The 22,388-nt window shown below is 44.8% G+C and overlaps 1 protein-coding gene across 2 annotated transcripts in view; it reads right to left on the bottom strand.

Annotated features, from left to right (window-relative positions):
* ube2kb (ubiquitin-conjugating enzyme E2Kb (UBC1 homolog, yeast)) overlaps positions 1 to 6,382 on the bottom strand; it is a 100,030-nt gene extending 93,648 nt beyond the window's left edge. Inside the window, exon 1 of one of the 2 annotated variants that reach the window (XM_041192219.1) lies at positions 6,347 to 6,382. In XM_041192219.1, coding sequence (XP_041048153.1) covers positions 6,347 to 6,367 — 21 coding nt within the window. In that variant the 5' untranslated portion in view covers positions 6,368 to 6,382. Of the gene's footprint in view, positions 1 to 6,081; positions 6,241 to 6,346 lie in introns of those variants that run through there. The other variant, XM_041192212.1, reaches the window with a different exon arrangement.
* Between the last annotated feature and the right edge of the window lie 16,006 nt (positions 6,383 to 22,388).

The raw sequence follows: 22,388 nt of genomic DNA, 5'->3' as shown, positions 1-22,388 counted from the left end.
TGACAGAGCTGGCTAAAGTGAACTGGAAAATTAGGTTAAGCGATGGTCAGTAGAGATGCAATGACAGATATTTGAAGAGATATTTCAGAATGCTCAGAAAGACACATGTCAGTGAGAAAGAAAGGTCTAAGAGAAAGACACTCTGTCTGTCTGTGGCTACTGAAGTTAAAGAAAGTATCAAATTGAAAATGAAGGTGTATAATTCCACAAAGATGAATGGCAGGTCAGAAGATTGGACAGAATATATAGAACAGCAAAGAATGACTAAAAAATTAATATGGAGAGAGAAATTAAGAGTATGAGGGAAAGCTAGCTAGAAATATAAATACAGATAGCAAGAATTTCTACAGGTATCTTAAAAGGAAGAGAGCATGTAAAGTGAGCCTTGGTCCTGCAGAGAGTGAGAATGGGGAATAGTGGAAAATAAAGAAATGGCAGATGAATTGAACAGATATTTTGCATCTGTCTTCACTGGAGAGGATACAAATAACATGCCAGAAACAACTGTGAATCAAGAGGTGAAAGGGAGGGAGGAACTTAAAACAATTACACTCACCAGGTATGGAGAAAATTATTAGAACTAAAAGCTGACAAGTCCCCAGTCCTGATGGGCTTCATCCTAAGGTCTTAAAAGAAGTAACTGCTGAGATAATGGATGCATTGGTTTTAATTTTCCAGAATTCCCCAGATTCTAGAAAGGTCCCATCAGATCAGAAAATAGCGAATGTGACTCCACTATTCAAGTAAAGGGGGAGACAAAGCTGGAAATTACAGGTCACTTAGCTTAACATCTGTCATAGGGAAATGACTGGAATCTATTATTAAGTAGATTATGGCAAAGTCTCAATGGGATCAAGCAGAGTCAACATAGTTTATGAAAGGGAAATCGTGTTTGATTAATTAATTGGAGATTCTTGAGGAAGTAACAAGCAACGTGGAAAAAGGGAAACCTTAGATTTTCAGAAGGCATCTGACAAGGTACCACATCAAAGGTTATTATGCAAATAAGTGCTCCTGGTGTAAGGGGTAACATATTAGTGTGGATTGAGGATTGGTTAGCTAACAGGAAGCAGAGTAGGGATAAATGGGTCTTTTTTGAGTTGGCAAGATGTGACGAGTGGAGTGCCACAGGGATCAGTGCTGGGCCTCAACTATTTACAATTTATATCAATGACTTGGATGAAGGGACCGAAGGTATGGTTGCTAAATTTGCTGATGACACAAAGATGGGTAGGAAAGTAAGTTGCGAAGACGAAGGAGTCTGCAAAGGGACATAGATAGGTTAAGTGAGCGGGCAAAAATTTGGCAGATTGCGTTAAATGTGGGAAAATGTGAACTTGCCCACTTTGACCGAAAAACAGAAAAAGGAACATATGGTTTAAATGGAGAAAGACTGCAGAACTATACAGTACAGAGGGATCTGGGTACCCTGGTCCACAGGTCAGGAAAAGTTAGTTTGCAAGTGCAGCAAGTGATTAGGAAGTCAAATGGAATGTTGTAATTTATTGCAATGGGAATGTAAAAGTAGGGGAGGTTTGCTACAGTTTACAGGGCATTGGTGAAACTACATCTACAGTACTGTGTACAGTTTTGGTCTCTTTATTTAAGAGAGCATATAAATGTGCTAGAAGTAGTTCAAAGAAGATTCACGCGACTGATGCCTCAGATTGGGGGGTTATCTTACGAGGACAGGCTGGGCCTATATCGATCGAAGTTGAGGGACACAGTTTAAAAATAAGGGGTCTCCCATTTGACAGCATGCATCTGTCCACGACGGTATTGAGAGAAGTGACCAGAGTTCTTGTGGAGACAAACTCCTGTCTTCAAACTGAGGACAATCTCCATTCTGTTGTGTGGCGCTACCACCATGTTAAATGGGATAGACTCAGAACAGGTCTAGCAACTCAAACCTGGGCATCCATGAGATACTGCAGGCTAATGGCAGCAGCAGAATTGTATTCAACCACTATCTGTAACCTCATATCCCAGCATATCCACAGTCTACCACTACCATCAGTCAAGGGGACCAACCCAGGTTCAATGAGAAGTGCAAGAGAGCATGGCAAGAGCAGCATCAGGCATGCCTAAAAATGAGATGCTAACCTGGTGAAGCTACAACGCAGGACGATATGCATGCTAAATAGCAGAAGCAACATGCTAATGAAGAGCTAAGTGATCCCACATCCAACCGATCAGAATAAAGCTGTGCAGCCCTGCCATCTCCAGCCTTGAATGATGGTGGACAATTAAACAATTCATTGGAGGTGAAGATTCCACCAAAATCTCCATCCTCAATGATGGGGGAGCCCAGCACTTCAATGCAAAAGACAAGGCTGAAGCATTTGCAACCAACTTTCGCCAAAGTACCATGGATGATCCATCTAAGCTTTCTCCCAAGTTTCCCACAGATGATATCAAAAGGTGATTGAAGGCGCTGGATACAGCCAAGGCTATGGGCCCTGACAACATCCAAACTGTCGTTGTGAAGACTTGTGCTCCAGAACTAGCCGCTGTTTCAGTACAGCTACAACACTGGCACCTACCCAGCAATGAGGAAAATTGTCCAGGTGTACATCCTGCCCTCAGAAACAAGACAAATCCAATCAGGCCAATTGCCACCATCAGGCTACTCTCAATCATCAACAAAAACAAATGGAAGGCGTCACTGAGTGTGCTGTCAAGCAACACTTACTCAGCAATAACCAGTTCAACAATGCTCAGTTTAGGCTCCACCAAGGCCATTCAACTCCAGACCTCATTACAGTCCTGGTCTAAACATGGACAAAAGGGCTGAATTGCAAAGGTACGAGTGATGGCCCTGGAGATTAAGGCAGTATTTGATCAAATGTGGCATCAAGAAGCCCTAGCAAAATTGAAGTCAATGGGAATTGGGGGAAAAACTCTCCACAGGCTGAAGTTGCACCCACATGGTATGACATAAGGGAGGCGGTGGCATAGTGGTATTGTCACTGGGCTGGTAATCCAGAGACCCGGGTATGAATCCCACCACAGCAGATGGTGGAATTTGAATTTAATAAAACATCTGGAATTAAGAGTCTAATGATGACCATGAAATCATTGTCGATTGTCATAAAAACCCATCTAGTTCACTAATGTTCTTTAGGGGAGGAAACCTGCCATCCTCAACTGGTCTGGCCTACATATGACTCCAGACCCACAGCAAGATGGTTGACTCTCAAAAATGTCCCCTGAACAAGGGATGGGTAATAAATGCTGGCCTAGTCAGTGACGCTCACATCCCACGAGCAAATAAAAACCTAAAAAGATGGTTGTGCTTGTTGAAGTCAATCATCTCAGTCCCAGTGCAGGAGTTCCTCCAGGATAGTATCTTAGGTTCAATCATCTTCAGCTGGTAACCTTCCCTCTATTCTAAAGGTCAGAAGATGGATGTTCACTGATTGTACAATGTTCACTACCATTCTCAATTCCTCAGATACTGAAGCAGTCTGTGCCTGCATATAGCAAGACCTGGACAACATTCCAGCATGGACTGATAAGTGGCAAATGACATTCGCACCACACAAGTGGCGGGCAATGACCATCTCCAAAAAAAGAGAAAAACCAGCCATCGCTGAATTCCCCACCATCAACATTCTGGGATATTACCATTGACCAGAAGCTTAACTGGACCAGCCACATAAATCCTGTGACTACAAGAGCAGGTTGGAGGCTGGGAATTCTGTGGAATACTTTTGCCTGAATGAGTGCAGCTCCAACAATACTCAAGACACAATCTAGGACAAAGCAGCCCTCTTGATCATTACCCCATCAACTACCATAAAGATTCACTCACAGTGGCAGCAGTGTGTACCATCTACAAATTGCACTGCAGAAACCCACCAAGGCTCCTTCGACTTCCAAACCCATGACCACTACCATCTTGAAGGACAAGATACATGGGAACACCACCAGCTACAAGTTCCTCTCCAAGCCACACATGATCCTGGCTTGGAACTATATCACCATTCAAACATCACATAGGCTGCAGCAGTTCAAGAAGGCAACTCGCCACTTCCTTCTCAAGGGCACTTAGGTAATAAATGGCTGGCCTTGCCAGTAATGTGCATGTCCCAAGGATGAATAGAAAAAGGAATATCTCATCAGATCATAAGGAATGTACTTAGAACAAAGTGTCAAGAGATTAAAATCCCACTGTGCAAAATAACTGTCAAATGTTTTATTAATAAACATAACTGTAGATACTTGACCACTTTTATCAATAATGTATACAATTTATCAATTTAAGTGCACAAACTACTATTCAGATCATACAAACAATCATAAGAACAAGGAGCAGTGGGCCATTCAGCCCCTCGAGCTTGCTCCGCCATTTAATAAGATCATAGCTGATCTGATAGGAACCTGAAACCTGCATCCCACCTACCCCGATAACCTGTCACCCCCTTGCTTACCAAGAATCTATCCACCTCTGCCTTAAAATATTCAAAGATTCTGCTGCCACCACCTTTTCATATGAAAAGCCTCCACATCACACCGCTGGAGAAATGTTTCAAAGCACTAGATATACAATAAATGATGTTAGTTGTGTGCTGTGCTTCTTTTGACGTAGGCAATGCCAAACCTGTGCACCTATGGTAAAGGTACTCCCAGAAACTATTCACAAGATAGGGACTGTGCATCCTTGAAGTGCAAATTGTCCAAAACTCAAAGTACAACTCTTTAGAGTGAATGCTTGGTTTTAACAGACAAAAAATAATAAAAGTGTTAGTGCCTGGCTCACTCACTTAGCACTCTTAATTTCAAGTCATAAAGTTTGAGTGCAAGCCCCATCCACAGCATGGGGACATAATGTGCAGAAATTCAACACAATACTGAGGGATGCTGTATCGTCTGAGGTACCACCTTTCAACTGAGGTCCTGTCTGGCTGTTCAGGTGAACATCAGGTAGTTACTTCCAACATTCTGTCCAACATTGCTATCTCAGCAAACATCACTAAAACGCAGTTTAAGCACCTACCTATTTGTATGCTGTTTGTGGGACCTTGTCGCGCACAACTGGTAAACATATTTCAAAAGTAATTAAGTTGGGAAACACTTTAGAATTTCCTGAAGTTGTAACAGTGCAAATAAATGAAGCTCATGTTTTCTTTTAAGAATATATGCTTATAATGATGTGTAATGCTAAGTGGTGATACAAGCAGAGCATAAATCATAAAACTACAAAAGATTCTATGTAGCATACTAAGTATTAGTGCTCCAAAAAGATAAATAGATCAATGTAACCAATGTTTTATAAATTGCTTACGATGAGAAACTGCTATATTTAGAAAGTAGTGTCAGTTGGAGCCTAAATATATGCAGAGGCAACTAAATTTTTAACTTGATTCAGAATGTCTACTGCAGTGTTTCAAATTCATAACTATCATAACTTTATACTGCAACATTACTTAATGCGGTCCAATTGTATTAGTGTTCTCTTTTCTATTAGAAAAGTTAGATATGGAGGAAATGTAATAATCCGAAAAACATGCGAACATAGCAAAATAATCAAATGTCAATTGTGAAACCAGATATCACCCAACCATACGATGTCATCTGATACTATTACAGTTCTAAACAAAGGAAAGTCTAAGAATGAACATCAGCAGAAAGACAAATAAGTTAAATAAAATTACACATCCCAATCCCACGCAACGCAGGAGCTCCACCACACAAAACGTGCCCATTTACCAAATCAATCAATGTGGAAGTGTCTCGTACGGTGGTGGAAGACTGTTACACGCCTACAACCCTAGCAACAACCTGAGTTCTCAAGGCATCACCCAGACCTCCCGAAATCCGGCATTTCAACCGCAATTCACTTCAACCAGGCCATCCGCACGGCGCTGTTAAACGGCAAATTCGACGTTTGGAGCATATTTTTTAAAATGACCTGTGATGAGCCGCGCAACCGCTCCCCGGACTTTCCCGAAATCGCCTCTGGCGCCTGTCCATCACCATGAAACTCCCCATATTCTCCTCTCCCCTGTTGGAGGCCAATCAACCAAGGGAAGAAGGTATAAATGGATTAGAGGAGGGAAGGTTGGGGGCCAGTCTCACCTCTTCGCTCTTCAAGACCTCCTTGAACTCTCGTTTAATTCGCTGCACTGCGATATTGGCCATTTCGCGACGCGCTGCTCGGCCTCGGCTCAACCTTCCTTACAACATCAGACTATCAGCACGGCCAAAATGGCGGCGCTTCCGCGCAGGCGCACTCTTGCAGCTCTGTCAGGCGAATGGGGTCGGCGAGAAGCGCGAGCGAGCGGGTGGTGGTGCCGGGCTCGCGACTCAGTCGCTGACTGGCAAATGTTGCAGCAGTACAAACCTGCTCGGCTGTAATCTTCATTCAGTACACTTAGGCCGCCAGTACTACCGCCCCGTGTACACCTGGACAGGGCCAAACCTTCAGCCCTCACCCGTGTCAAATGACATCCACTGCAAGTCCACCTGTCATAATACTCACCCACTTATTCCCCCGCCCCCCCCCCTCCCCTCCCCTCCCCTCCCGTTGCCGACCTGTTGATGTATTATTGCGGCTCACTGAGGAGGATATGTTACGTATCGTGGGTGCCATACGTATCTGACGGTAGCCATTGCTTGCGTCCATCTTTGCACCCCCAAACCCTCGCTCGAGGGTGTTCGTGAAAAGAATGTAGTTTGTGAATCATGACGCTCTGCTCGGAAGTACTATCAACCCATCTCGATCCCTTCCTTCATCGCTTATTCTAAATTGTTCACAGTCTAATTGGTGGGATAAATTCGTTCCCAGGTGTAGAGTTATTGATCCTAAAATAACGTTCCGGTAGAATTGCATGTGCAACCATGCCCTATGTTGAATTGGACAACAGAACCAATTAAAGTGACCTTTCTTCTACTTCGGCCTCTTCTTCTGACTGGTCAGCCTGATATTCATTTGCCATCTGAACTTTTCTGGTTTTGATTTTAACATGGGACCCAGTGGTCATTTAAAAATAGGAAACGTGACAAACATGCCACTTTACTGTTTGTAATGTGTATAGATGTTACAGCATTTGCAGAATTATTTAGGGAAAAATAATATATTATATAATTTTATAAAATAAACGGATTTTTAATGGAGCATTTGATGTCATTTTATTGATAGAAATCATAAAATTGCTCTTAAAATAGTAATAAGAATGTTTTGTTTTGCAATCCTCTTAAAAGTCGGGATAGTAGGTCACATCTTTATTGCTGTGTTCCTCTTTAGCTGTCTCTGGCAGAGTATAGTTATAACAGTATTTTATACTTATAAAGAACTAAGTTCTAATTGTAATGTGAGTATATATCCTGGGGTCCCACATTCACTGCTACACTGCAGTTATGTGCTGCATAACTCCATCAGCTACATGGACAACTGAAAGAAATACACTCAAAGAAGATCCACCTTTTTAAGTCTGAAGTGTGATTGTATGGGAACCAGAAGACATAATATGGTGGCTGTGGAGTGTCTGTGAGTTAAAAACCCAAACATTTTTAAATGAGTTTAATGCTGAATTTTTGTGGGTAGATGAGAAAAAGTTAAATTTGTTTAATAGCTGGGAGCTGAGTGAAGACGACAGCAGAAACACAGACAAAATTTTTGAAAAATCCTCCAGCCAAAGTCAAACCATCAGAGCTATTGATATGAATTTCAAGGCCTAAGGCAGGAGCTTGTTGACAATTTCATAACAAAATTGAAAAATGCAGTCAGAAAATATAAACTTAAGAACACAGATGAAAGGCTGCTAGATCAACTCATTTGGGAGTCTTCATAATCTGAAGTACAAAGGATTTAATTGAAAACAGCAAGCTCACAATATCTCTGGCTGTAGACACTGCCAGGGCACATGAAGCCACAGGTAGACAGATGAAGATGCTGACCACCCAAACGGCTAGCTTTCAGTTAGGTCACGAGAAAGGCAGCAGGGATGATGCAGTGAAACAGCAATACAAAAATGCATACCAAACAGAGAGAAAGATGTGCAAGAGATGTGGTCAACGACGAGTTCACAGACAGAAGGAAATGTCCTGCAGAGGGATCAAAGTGCAGAGCTTCTGGAAAGCCCAATCACTCAGAAAAGATGTGCAGAACAAAGATAGAAACTAGGAGCAGGAGTAGGTCATTCGGCCCTTTGAGACTGCTCCACCATTCAATTTGATCATGGCTGATCCTCTATCTCAATGCCATACCCCTGCACTCTCTCCATACCCCTTGATGCCTTTAGAATCCAGAAATCTATCAATTTTCTTCTTAAGTATATTCAGTGACTTGGCCTCCACAGCCTTCAGTAGTAGAGAATCCCACAGGTTCACCACTCTCTGAGTGAAGAAGTTTCTCCTCATCCCGGTACTAAATAGTCTACCCCTTATCTTGAGACTGTGACCCCTTGTTCTAGACCCCCCCAGCCAGAGGAAATATCATCCTTGCATCTAGTCTGTCCATCCCTGTCAGAATTTTATATGTTTCAATGAGATCCCCTCTCATTCTTCTAAAGCTCAGTAAAGCCTAGTTGGCCCAATTTCTTAAGATGCGCTTCCGATGCCTGGACCGCTCGGGGACGCACTCCAGTACCCCCCAGAACGCGTCTCTGTGATAGTGGTAGCATGCTGCGCTCTGCACAATCTTGCACTGGAAAGGGGAGACACAGTTGACGATGAAGGCCTTGACGCAGTGGATGCGGCTGCACATGATGTAATCCAGCAGTGACTCAGAGGATGAGGAGGCACAAGGCAATGATGAGGGGCAGCACGCCGACTGCTACTACACCAAGGAGGTAGGGGCATCCGGGACACTTTAATCCAACGAACCTTCAGCCACCTTCACACAAATGGATCTGCAGGACCAGCATTGCCTGGCGCATTCATATGCGGCACTTAAGTGCTACATCTTCCACCTCATCAGCTGCAACTAAAGGCTAAGTACATAAACATCAATGTCCACTCAAACATTCATGATATGTCTGTGAAACAGACAAATGCAGCACAAAGGAAACACCCTCAGCCATGGTCAAAAATGTGGACTTTATTGCCACCAAAAACATGACAAAATGTAGCTCTGACATTCACAAACAAAAATTCCCTAATCCCCTAAGGGCCAACAGAAAAGCGCCAATGACAAACCGTGGAGTGCCTAACGTGCCTTATGCTTACGTTTGCGGGTGCTACGTCTTGGTGCCGCCCCATCGCTCGGAGTGGCTTGTGAGACAGCCTGCTGACTCTGCTGTCCTGTTGGCCTTGATGACCTTGGTAGACGCCCTCTGGCCCGTGCAGCCTGTGCTGGCCCTGCCAGGGAAGGAGTGGCCAGTTCCAGAACTGGCACCTTCCCAGTTGTTGCAGCCTCAGTGGATGCAACGGTCACTGGCAGAGGGGTGGAGGAGCTGCTGCCCTCATCCGGAGTGCCCTGAGAGGAGCTTGCAGCGACGACAGGCAGCTGCTGCGCCGACGTGAGGTCACATTGGAACTCCCTGTTCACCAGAGATGGATGGGCACCGAGCTGGGACACTTGGTGCCCAGAACATCTCCCACATTGCCAATGACCACCTGTGGCCATTAGCACTGTGAGAGCTTGCAGGTCCGAGAGTAACCCAATCAGATGATGATCAATCTGTTGGAAGCCCCTCTCCATGAGAGTCGCCAATCTCTCAAAGGAGGAAGTCTGACGCTCTGTCCTGAGGTTCATGACATCATTGACATTCTCCCTGGATTCCTCCACCACAGAGACCGAGTGACGCACACCCTCATGCAACCATGCCAGATGCTCCCTTGCACCCTGCCGCTTGTCCTGCAGCTGCTGCATGGTGTATATCTCCAGAGGCATATCATCACTGTCCGACTCAGCATGTGCCTGGTCCCCTGCAGTCCTCCAGCTGCTGGCGACATTGGCATTCTCTGTCCATGTCATCTCCTCCAGCGATTGAAGTGCCCTCTCCACTGTGCCCCAGGACACTAACCGATGTTATAATCCCCACCGATGTGATAGTCGCTGCGCTGTTGCCTGGCTCACTGAAATGATGTGATGCAAGTGCCAATTGACGCCCCTCAGGTGTGGAGGGGAGGCTCTGGATGTCGTCCTGGCAGCCATGCAGTGGTTTGCTGAAATTAACAACAAAGGCAGTGGATCAGTTAGCGTTCAGTCAGTAACACAATTCATCCCTTTCCCCCCCAGGATCATAATGCGATCAAACTTCAAGAACCGAAGGAGACGAACATTGGTGGGGTGGTAAATAGTCAAGAGGAGGGCCAAACATTACATGCGCGTACGGACAGATTGGTCAGATGGCTTAAGGAATGCCACATGGAATGTTACGTGGATAAGTGTGAGGTTAAGCACTTGGGCAAGACAAACAAGGTACGAGAAATGGTAGGACCGTGGAAAGTAAGGACGATTACAGGGACCTTGCAAGGCAGACCCGTTAAAGTAGCAGAACAGGAACATAAGGTGTTTAACAAGGTAAAAGCCAGACTTGCCTTTATTAGCCGAGGAATAGAATGTAGGAAAAGGGAGGTCATGTTGCAAGTGCAGAAAACTCTGTCCAGGCCACAGCTACACTTCTGCATTCAGTTGTGACCTGTGCTTCATGGGAGAGATAGCATTGGAGTAGTGAGAGTGCAGAGGTTCCTGACCAGGATGCATGCTGGCCTGGAGAGTTGGAGTTATGAGGAAACATTGCATACACTTGCGACATTTGCTGTGGAGCACAGAAGATTGACAGGTCACATTATTGACCTTCATACCATTATGAGGAGTGTTGACCGGGTGGACAGAAGGCAACATTTCCCCTTGGCAAAGGGATGACTAAGGTGGTGGCATTTATTTAAGTTGAGTGCCATGAGGTTGACAGGTGAGGTGCTGAGGACCTTTTGGACAGAGTAATGTGGGACGCACTGGCTGAAAGGGTGGTGGACATACAAACCCTCTTAAGATGCAATAAGTATTTGGATGTGCAGCAGCGATGCCATGGCATGTTAGGCCATGAGGATAGTGGTCAGAAATGGGATAAGGTGACTTTGGAAGGTGCTAGAGACGCGCATCCTCAAGGATCCGAGGGACCTTTGTGTATGACCCACACGTCTGACTGTATCAGTCTGTGAATAAGCAGCGTTGCCACATTAACGATTGCAGCAATCATCAATGCTTTGGACTGTGGGCCTCAAATACCTGGCCGCTGCACACCAGCCTCACCAACACTTGCTGATCTGGCTGCTGGCCTTCTCCCCAACTCTTTGGCCTGTTCCTCGAAGTGGGTGACGTTGTGCAGCAAACGCTCCTGTTTATTGTGTTCGCTTTTTGCCTGCAGAACAGAGAAGACCATTTATTGGGGTTGATCCCTCATGTACTCTGAATGCGCATGCCACACCCCAACCACAGTGGCCAATCTGAGGCCTCCAGCGGCTCCTGTCCACACTACTGGTGATCAGTGCTTGCGGCACTGGGTCCCTGTGCACCGGACAGCATCTTGGTAGCTGATGACCTCCGCCACCTCCTGCCAGGCCCGCTTTGTTACGTGGGTGGCCCTCCTCCTCCCATCCTCGGGAACAAGACCTCCCAACCCCCTCCCCCAAAGGCCACCTTGGACACATTCGGCGTCCATCATTTTCAATAACACACAGATCTTAACACCCATGGCAATGAGGCGCAACTAGGCATGGCGCCAAGACCAACAGGTGGCTCTTGGCCATGACACCTTGAGGCTCCCCCTCCACTATCTCATCACCATCAATAAGACATGTGTTGGAGTTCTCAGTATGTGCCTATCTGCCTCTCCTGCAGGTTGCCCCCAGACTACTCAAAAGCAACAAACACCAACATATGCTGCGGAGAAAACCCATCTTCTCATCAATCAATAAGGCTGATGTAAGCATGGTCACTATCTGTTTGCCCACCCAGCATGCCCCAAATGCCCAATGCAGTAACGACACAAAGACTGGGGGGGGGAGGGGCCTCAAAGGCTAAGGCTACCTGCTGAGTTAAGTGGCCAAGGCAGACATGGTACTCACCCTTCCAGAGCGCAACAAATCATTGAAGCGCTTGCGGCACTGGGTCCCTGTGCGCCGGACAGCATCTCGGTAGCTGATGACCTCCGCCACCTCCTGCTAGGCCCGCTTTGTTACTTAGGTGGCCCTCCTCCTCCCATCCTCGGGAAACAAGACCTCCCGATGTTCTGCCACGCCTTCGAGGAGGGCAGCAAGGCAGGCATCAGAGAAGCGAGGGGCACATTGGTGCAGCCTGTCCTCCTCTTCTGGCCTGCCCTCCTCCGGAGTCCACTGTGCAGACCCCCTGCGCTGGTCGCTGGCCATGGTGAACAGCCTAAAGGAGGCTGCCTGGCCTTTCTTTATACAGACTGCCGGTTCCCCACCCGCCACAAATTTGAAAATCCCGCTGTCCACAGGAGTGTGCAATGTGCTGGGTGGGCCTTAATCGGCCCACCTGCGCAACATGGCGGTGCGGCCCACTTCGCCAGCGGCGATCAGCTATGTGCCCACCGGCGATTGGGTCGGGCTCGCCTACCCGACAAATATAAACTTCTGCCCTCTGTTTCTCTCTTCACAGATGCTGCCAGACCTGCTGAGTTTTTCCAGCATTTTCTGTTTTTATTTCAGATTTCCAGAATTTTGGTTTTATCTGCCAAGCTAGATACTCCCTCTGAGGGACCAGGAGGAAGTAAGACAACAATGGTGCACAGTTTTATGTCTTGGGTAAATGAATTTGTTGGACAACCGAACTCTAACTGCACGCCTTCCTACGTTGTCTTCAGTTGCTGCTTGCAATCAATAACAGGGGGAGACTGATGTAAGAATAAACAGCAATGGTTTATTGAGACATAGGGCAGAGCACCAGATCATACATGCTTACTCAGAAACCTCCAGAACTAGGCTTATAGTTCCCAATTGTCCGTGCTGTACAATGATTCGTCAGTGCTACTACATGATCAGTACACTTGCATTCTCTTAAAGAGACAGAGTACCTCACTTTACCACACACAAGTAGAAGGAGGTCAACACTTTAACAAGCATGCTAAATCCCTACCTGAAGTGTTGAAAGGACAAACTTGATGTTCCAATTATGAAAACCTGGAACCCAGCAAAGTTTTTTGGTGAAGCTGGGATTCCAAGGTCATACTTCAGTGAGACTGAAAATGGTAAACAAATGAGAAGGAACAGAGCCCATATTCGACATACACCTGAGTTGGAGGAGCAAGAAAAATCATCAACAAAATGAGTAAGATCACTAAGCTAGACAACATCATCAGCATTACCAACAAGTGGTGCAGCATCAACAACAAAACCAGCAATTGAAACAACATGAGCAACATCATGCACGGCTCCTGCAATGCCAGGAGCAACACACACAACATTGCCTGTACAGTGTGTCAACTCACTACTGAGAGCACTGAATGCTCACAACATCCCACCACCTAAGCAATACCATGAATAATGTTTTTTCTGAGAGAAAGAAACAAACTAAAAAAGACTCTTAAGGGGTTCAGTTTATTTATAAAAGTTGATTGTCAGTCTTCAGTTTAGAAAAAAAATGGTAATGATTGGAATAGTTATGTTGATATAGAGACACAAAATACATTATTGTTATATTGTTATATTATTTGTATAGAGGTAGGAACTAATTGTTATGTGAATATATATCCCAGGATGCCAAATTTACTGTTGCAATGCAGCAATGTGCTGAGTAACAATGTTAACCAGCCACGGAAGAGCTGAAAGAAATATATTCAATGAAGCTCTAGCATTTGAGTCTAAAATGTGATTATTTCTAAGTGATGGGAACCAGAAGACATAGCATACACACTTGCTGAGAAGCTACTACTATTATCTAGTCAGCTGCCCTTATTGAGAAATATTCAATATGGTGCCAACTTATATTTATATAGCTCCATTAATGTACACTACAAGGTCGTACATTATTGCATGACAAAGGATGTGCACTGCTGCCTTAAAGGTGCTGAATGCTGGCCAGGCTTATTATGGCACAGCCGATGGTAAATGATGAGCTGCTCAAATCCCAAAGGGAAACTTGAAACAAATGCCACAACTGTTTTGCAATTTGTATAAATTTCGAGATGCATACCTTGAATTCAGTAGTAATAAGACCACCGAGTCTTATAGGTTTTTAAAAAATTAAATCATACCTTTATTAATAGAAGGAATGATTTTAAGTACACACATAGATCTACAAATTACTACCATGATAACTTCTAAATCCCGTAGTTAACCTAACTCCCAATCAGATATGGGAGGAGCATTTACAACATCTGGAGGAATTATTTACTCGATTACAGGAAGCTAATTTAGTGACAACAGTAAGACACGTTTTGTTAAGGCAACAGTAAGACACATAGATTTTAAAAGACCAGGCAAAAAACATGATACTCTGAAAATCTAATTCAAAGTGAGTTTTCTTAACTTTAGTTCTTTGTGGACAACAGCTTGAGCATAGATGCTGGAGACTTCTCACACTTGTTAGATCTTAGAATACCTATCGTTACACACAGCCTTTGCTACTTTATACACATTTTCCCCTTTGAATGCAAATTTGCATTGTTTCACTATGGGCAGGATTTTATGCGTCAGAGAGCAGGGGCAGGGCCCGCTCACCAATGTGTAAAATGACACACGGTGACGTTGGGGAGAACTCCTGACGCCACCACGCCCCATTTAAATTTTCAGGAAGGCAGGGGCGCAGCGAAATCAGCTGCGCACCCGCCAACCTGTCAATGGCCAATTGAGGCCATTGACAGGGTCAATTATGTAATTAAAGGACCTGCCCATCCAACCTTATGGTTGGCGGGCAGGCTTGGAGCCCCGGTGTGAACTAGAAAAAGCATGAAACCTCATCCACGGGCGGGATGAGGTTTCATGTAGGTTTTTAAAAATTTTAATAAAGTTTTTGTGAAAATTATGGACATGTCCCAACTTGTGACATTGCCACATGAAGAGGCATGTTAGGGAAATTTTACTTTTCTATTTTTAGGGTTTTTACATTTTGAGCCGAGCTGCACTTAGCCTCAGGGAGATGAGTGCGTTCTTTCATGCGCATGCGCGAAAGAGCGCACTCTCGATTTTGGGATTCCCCTGCCCGCACAGGAAGCGCACAGCGCTTCTGTGCGGATGTCACGCTGGGCGGGCCTCAATTGGCCCGCCCACATTAAATGGCGCCACAGCCCTGATTGGGGGCACTGATCAGAAGCACGCCTGTGCATGCTCGCCCTTCAACTTTGCCCCTGGCGGGGGGAAAATTCAGCCCTATGTCTTTCGACTTTACCTTTCTAATAATAAAAATCTCTCATAGTAGCAATTTTACCAGCAATCTTTGGGAAAAATAAACACTGTTTCTTAACTCCACCTAGCTAGGTATAATATTTCACTCCCTCTTTTGAAATCAATCTAGTCTGGTTTATTTAAAAATGCAAATGTTCCCTTGACACCTATGTTTACCTACTTAACACTTCAAACCTAGCTTATCTTCTATTGCATCAAAGCCTTCAGACCAGCTGCCTTACATTCAATTAAATGTATGAGACAACCTTTTGGTAAAGCTGAGTTATTTAAAAATTCCAGAGGGAAATTTTAAACAACTGTCATAACCTATATTTTTAAGTGGTATGTTTGAGATACAACTCTAAATTCAGGAATCAGACCAGCAGTTCTCAAGAGGTTTTATATTAAACTAAATGAAATATTTTATTAATTTACATAAGTTAAATATATACACATGGGTACAAATTACTACTATCATAACTTTTAACAAATTTTCAACCTAATCTCCATAAGGCTAAATTTTGCCCTTGTCGGGCAGGCGGGCCCGACCGACTCAGCAGTGGGCGGGCAGCCGATTGTCGCCGCTGAAACAGGCCCCGCCACCATTTTACATGAACGGGCCAATTAAGGCCCTCCCAGCATGACGCCCAATGGGAAGCGCTATGTGCTTTCTGTGCGGGTGGTGGGGGGGGGGAATTCCCCAACTGCGAGAGTGCACTCTTGTGCACATGTGAGCGGAATAGCGCACGTCTCCCTGAGGCTAAGTGGTGCCTCAGGGAGATCGCTGAAAGGCAGTGAAAGATTAAAAATAGAACAATTAAAAAAAATCACATGAGATGTCACATGAGATGGGACATGTTAATAAAGTACACAAAAATTTTATTAAACTTTTTTAACTCTGAAATCAAACCTCATCCCGCCAGTGGATGATGTTTGTTAAAACATCACTTACCCACCTGCCGTTGGGCCTGTGCGCTGAGCCGAAGTTCGCACGGGCTCCTCAAAATCTGCATCAATTGGTGACTTAATGGCCTTAACAAGGCCTTTAATTAATGACGGGTGTGTGTTGTGCTGCATCGCGTGCCCACTGACCTAAACATCACAATGCTCCGCCACCTGCACGTCAGCCAGAAAATTCAGCCCATAGACTTAAACAGACACTAGGCAAGGCATTTTCACCTTATAAATTCAAAATAAGGTTCCTTTCACATTGGTTCCTGTGAAGATGGTTGTAGGCTTATAGCTACTTTGATCTTATATTGCCTCTGCTCTGCATACACGAAAATTACTGAAGTTATACCTAGCACAGCTAATTGAATGTAAATTCTCATTGTATCACTAGCCTCTTTGATCTTCACCTTTCTAACAATAAAACCCCTTTCATACTACCAATTCTATTAGTAATATAAACATATTTCTTGCTCTCTGCTAGCTAGGTGCCAGATTTCACTCGCCTTCTTGAATTCTCTATTCAAAAAATGCAAATGCATTCTACCTCTCTTACATCTCAAAACTAGTACATATCAAATCACGCAGACTAGCTGTCTTTAATCCAATTAAGACACATCCACAGACTAAACCTCTATTTTAAAAGAAAAATATTTTCCAATAATATTATATTCATTAATAGCTTCATGACATCCCCTTCCCTATCGAAAAATGAACCGTCATAATTCTAAAAGACGGCTTCATTTTAATTACTCATCTCACACTATCTCCTATACTTATTACACTATTACATTACCAGATGCATGTATTAACATAACAATATATATATACACAAGTCCTTGGTATCAACAGAAATCACTCCAATTCATTTCTAGATTTTTTTAAAAATGTCCCATTTTCCTTTAAACTTCAAACTCTTGATAACACAACTGTGAACAGATTTTCTCTTCCAGCAATATTTATAATCCATAGATTAAATGGTTGCAATAATAGACTCCATCCTTTTGTCTTAAAATTTGTCCAAAAACTTCAAAAGATTATGGTCTGTATAAGCAATTGTTTCTGATGAATTGTTTGCAACATAAGTTTCAAAATGCTGCAATGCTAACAGCAAACTCAAAGTCTCTTTCGCCATCGTTGAATAGCTTCTCTGTTGTACATTCAGCCTCTGTGAAAAATACCCTGTTGGTTTATCAATTCCAGTGTCATCTTCTTGTAACAGTACAGCCCCAATGCCTAAATCGCTTGCGTCAATGGCCAACTTGAATTGCTTGGCATAATTGGGTACTGCCAAAACTGGTATCATAGTTAATACAGTTTTCAAACTATCGAATGATTTCTGACACTCCAGTGTCCATTGAAACTGCTTGCCCTTTTTTAACTGTGGAGCAACCACTTGGCTAAAATTTGGTACAAATTTCTGATAAAACCCACTCGTGTCCAGAAATCTCAAAGCTTCTCATTTTGTTGGAGGCACTGGGAAATCCACGGTAGCCTTACCTTTCGCATCTCTCGAAGCCACCTTACCATGTCCAAAGCTCTAGATATATAACTTGCGCTTTTGCAAATTTACTTTAAGCCAAGTTCATCACCAAATTAGCTTCTTATAGTTGAGTAAATAATTCTTCCAGATGCTGTAAATGCTCCTCCCACGTCTGAATGAAAACGATTAGATCATCAATATAAACTGCACAATTGTTGAGACCTGCAATTACTTTGTCAGTCATTGAAATGTCGCAGGTGCATTCTTCATACCAAATGGCATGACTTTAAACTGATATAGTCCACTTGGCATTACAAAAGCTGATATCTCCTTTGCTCTCTCCGAAAGCAGTGCCTGCCAATATCCTTTTAGCAAGTCAATCTTTCTGATAAATTTTGATTGTCCCACTTTCTCAATGCAATCTTCCAGCTGTGGTGTGGGATATTAATCCACTTTTGTTATCGCGTTCACCTTTCGATAGTCCACACACAGTCTTTGTGTTCCGTGGGGAGGCAATGTTGTAGTGGTATTGTCACCGGACTAGTGATCCAGAGACGCAGGGTAATGCCCTGGGGAGCTGGATTCAAATTCTGCCATGGCAGATGGTGGAATTTGAATTCAATAAAAAATTTGAAATTAAAAAGTCTAACGATGATCATGAAACCATTGTTGATTGTTGTAAAAACCCATCTGGTTCGCTAATGCCCTTCAGGGAAGGAAATCTGTTCTCCTCACCTGGTCTGGCTGACATGTGACTCCAGACCCACAGCATTGTGGTTGACTCTTAAATGCCCTCTGAACAAGGGCAATTAGGAAATGGCAATAAATGCTAGCCTAGCCAGCATGTGGCATCCACATCCCATGAACAAATTTAAAAAATGCTTTTGGTACCAGTGCAATAAGTGAACTCCAATTACTGCAACTAGACTCAATGATATCATTTTGAAGGATGAAATCAATTTCTTTTTGTACTTGTGATAACTTTACTCGATTTAATCTATAAGGATGTTGCCTTATTGGAGATGACATTTCTATACATTCATCATGTAAAGCTAAAAACGTCTTTCCTAACTTATTTCCACAATTTGTGTGACTGCAATAGCTCTTCCAAATCACTTTGACACTTGCTTGGAAAGTAACTCAATATTTCATTTAAATTTTCAAGCACCCCCTTATTATCCAATTTGATTAGAGGAAAATCAATTTCAGAGTCTTGCACTTCTACCTCTTTCTCATCCTCCAGCATCACTAATATCTCTTTTTGTTCCTCTTCCCTGTAAAAGTACTTTTTAAGCATATTTACATGACACACCCTCTGCTTCTTTCTTCTATCTATTATTAAATAATTTACTTCACTCAACTTCCTTTCAACCCTGTAAGGCCCACTAAATCTTGCATTTAATGAATCACCTAGTGCTGGTAAAAAAAAACGAGTACTTTCTCCCCAGAAACAAAACTGTGAGTTTTAGCTTTCTTATCTGCCTTCACTTTCATCATTTGCTGTGATGTCTTTAAATGTTCCCTAGCCAACTCACAAGCTCTGGTTAATCTTACCCTTAAATTTGACACATAATCCAGGAGAATAGTTTCCCAATTTTGACCCACCAATTTCTTATGAATCAATTTTAGTGGTCTCCTTACCTCATGCCATAAACTAGTTCAAAAGGGCTGAAACCAGTTGATGCATTAGGAGTGTCTCTAATAGCAAATAACAAAAATGGAATTCTTATATTCCAATCCTGTGCATAATCCTGACAGTATGCTCTTATCATAGTTTTTAAAGTTTGATGCCATCTTTCCTTGTGACTCCGGATGATAAGATGTTGACTTAAACTGTTTTATCCCCAACCTGTTCATTACTTCCTTACACAGCTGTGACATGAACTTTGACCCCTGATCTGATTGTATTTTCTTAGGTAACCATGGGTGGAATTTTCCCAGAATTGCACTAAATGTGATAGCGAGCGGGTAAAATGAAGTCCTACTGCCGAAGAAAATGGCAGGTCTTCCCAAGTCTGCCTCATTATATATTCATTCCTGTGAAACACATCATTTCCATGGCAGGTAGGCTGTCATTTGCCCGCTCGCCAGCACCCCACTGTTGCATCACACTGGCCGCCATCTTTAAAAGGCAGGAGCCAGCAAAGTGCTCATTGCCACCAGCTCACCACTGCTGCCTGGAAGATATGGCCAGCAGAGGCAAAAAGACTGCAGTCCCTCTGCTTCAATGAAAGGTCCCTTGAGCAACTGCTGGATGCCATGGAGGCCCACCGGGATGTGCTCTACCCTTGCTCTGGCTGCAGGATGTGTAACAATATCACCAACTCAGCTTGGGAGGTGGTGGCAGTGGTGGTCAGTGTGAACACCCTGCAGAGGAGGACAGTCACCCTGTGCTGCAAAAGGATGAATGATCTCCTCCGTTCCGCCAGGGTAAGTCACTCTTTTCATCACTCCCAACTCACACACTCACAAACCCATCACTAATTGTCTCCCCTTGCTTTCGCAGGCACATCTACCAAACAGCCAACAGAGTCCATGACCCAGGGCCTCTAAACAAACTCCGAAGAAACCTCGGAAGAGGAATCTGAAGGCACCCTCCCTGAAGTCCCGTCACACCACTCACCCACACCCTCCACCAGGGCAGAGAAACACACTTCGGTGGTACCTAGCTTTAGAGTAGCCTCAGGGTCACAATCTGGTGAGCACATTGCGCTTTCTGATCCACAGCAGGCGGAGGCAGGGAGTTTCCAGGTCCCCGGCACTTGGAGGACTGCTTGAGGCCAGATCGTTGCTGAGTCTGAGTCAGATGACGAGCCTCTGGGCTCGGTCATGTCACAGTTGCTGGAGCTGCAAATGCAAGCTTGGGAACAACAGGATGGAATGTCGGCTGCACTTCTCAGATTGCAAGGCACGATGGAGGAGTCTGTCCATCTTCAGGCTGAGGTTATAGCACCAGCATTGCAATGCACCGAGGTCAACACTGTCAGGATGGCAGCCACTGTGGAAACCTTGGTCCAGGACTCCTGCACTCCTGCACTGCTGCACAGGCTTAACTCTATCACTGATGCCATAGTTGGCCTCCAACAGTGTGTACGCGAGAGGGATGCTGGGCAGCTGAGCCTCCCTCCAGCTACCCCTTCCACACACGAAGTCAGCCAGGGGCCCTCGGGCACCCATAGGGAGGAGGATCTGCAGGTGCATGCTATGGGGCATCCACCCAGGTGACTCTGGGAGTGACCGGCCCACCTGACTCCCCTCTTTTTGTGACCTCTGCAGATCCAGCTTCACAGGCCAAGGTGGGTGCCATTGCCACACAGCAGGACCCTGAAAGCAGGTCGGGGTCCTTCAAGTCTCGGCCCTCCAGAGGATGCCCACCAAAGTCATCACAGACAGGGCATCACAGTCAGCAGGCTGCCTCTACCTCTGCTGTCGATGTCCGGGGAGCAGGGTTAGGAAAGTTAGGTAAAAGTAGTTGTACAGCCTGTTGATCACTTATACATACTGTTCACTATTGTCAGTAAACTCCTAAGAATGCCTCCCTCCCTGTGGCTCCTTGTTCTGATGAGCAGTGTTCCTGTCACTCAAATGTGAAACCTTTCTGCACAAGATAAAAGGCAGGCGTCTCAGTCCAGGACCTCTTCTCTGCGCTCTGTGTGGCCTTCAGACCACAGTGATGGTCCAGCCTCACACTCCCTGGGAACATTACTGATGCCTTAGCCTCGGCAGTGCTGGTCATTACTGCCAGAATGTAGTGGGCAGGCGCCACAGAGTTCTCTCATTCTCTCTGTGTGCTCTCAGCATCTTTAAGGTGGGGCTGGCCCCCATCACACCAGCATCTGCGACCAGTGATGCTGTGCACCAGCTCCTGAAGGGCTGAGGTGCTGAAGGCGGACACAGCATCAAATGTGTTTAAAGTTTCATGGCTGCGTATCTGAGATGGTCCTGATCGTGGAGCACAAGCGAGGCTATGTGAAAATCTAGGGAGTGTCCTCTCTGCATGTTGTCATCAGCCTCCTGCGGCCAAACGACTATTAGGGCCTCCACTACATCTCCATGACAGGAGATTCTTACAGTCAAACATTTACAACTGTGATGTGAGGATCTACAGGGACACATCACTGCATGTCATCATCAACCCCCATAAATCTGGCAGCAATGAGGGCCTCCTGAGTGCACCTGCCTAATCTAGCCAGTGTGACAGCCTCATCCCCATCGTCGTCACACCGAGGACCCCCTCACCTCCATTCCCATTGGTGTCCTCCTCATCAGTGGAGATGTGCAGCTTCTCCATCTCCTCCTCAGCCAGCTTCTCAGCCATTGCAGCACCAGGTTGTAAAGCACGCAGCAGACAATGACAATGTGTGACGCCATCTGCGGACTGTATTGCAGGGTTCCACCAGACCAGTTCAGGCACTGGAACTGCATCTTCAGTGTCTCGATGGTCTGCTCCACTAAGTTGCGAACTGCTGCATGAGCTTCATTATAGTGTTGCACTGCTGCATCTGAGGCCACTGCACGGGTGTCATCAGCCACAGCCTCTGTGCGTAGCCCTTGTTCCCAAGGAGCCAACCCTGCAGCCTCTGTGGACCCTGGAAGACTGCAGGGATCTGCGAGTGACTCAGAATGTACGGGTCGTGCACAGTCCCTGGAAACCATGCGCGTA

This window comes from Carcharodon carcharias, chromosome 1, assembly GCF_017639515.1.
Source record: "Carcharodon carcharias isolate sCarCar2 chromosome 1, sCarCar2.pri, whole genome shotgun sequence".
NCBI classification, from domain to species: Eukaryota; Metazoa; Chordata; class Chondrichthyes; order Lamniformes; family Lamnidae; genus Carcharodon; species Carcharodon carcharias.
This window is presented reverse-complemented; position numbering and strand designations above follow the sequence as displayed.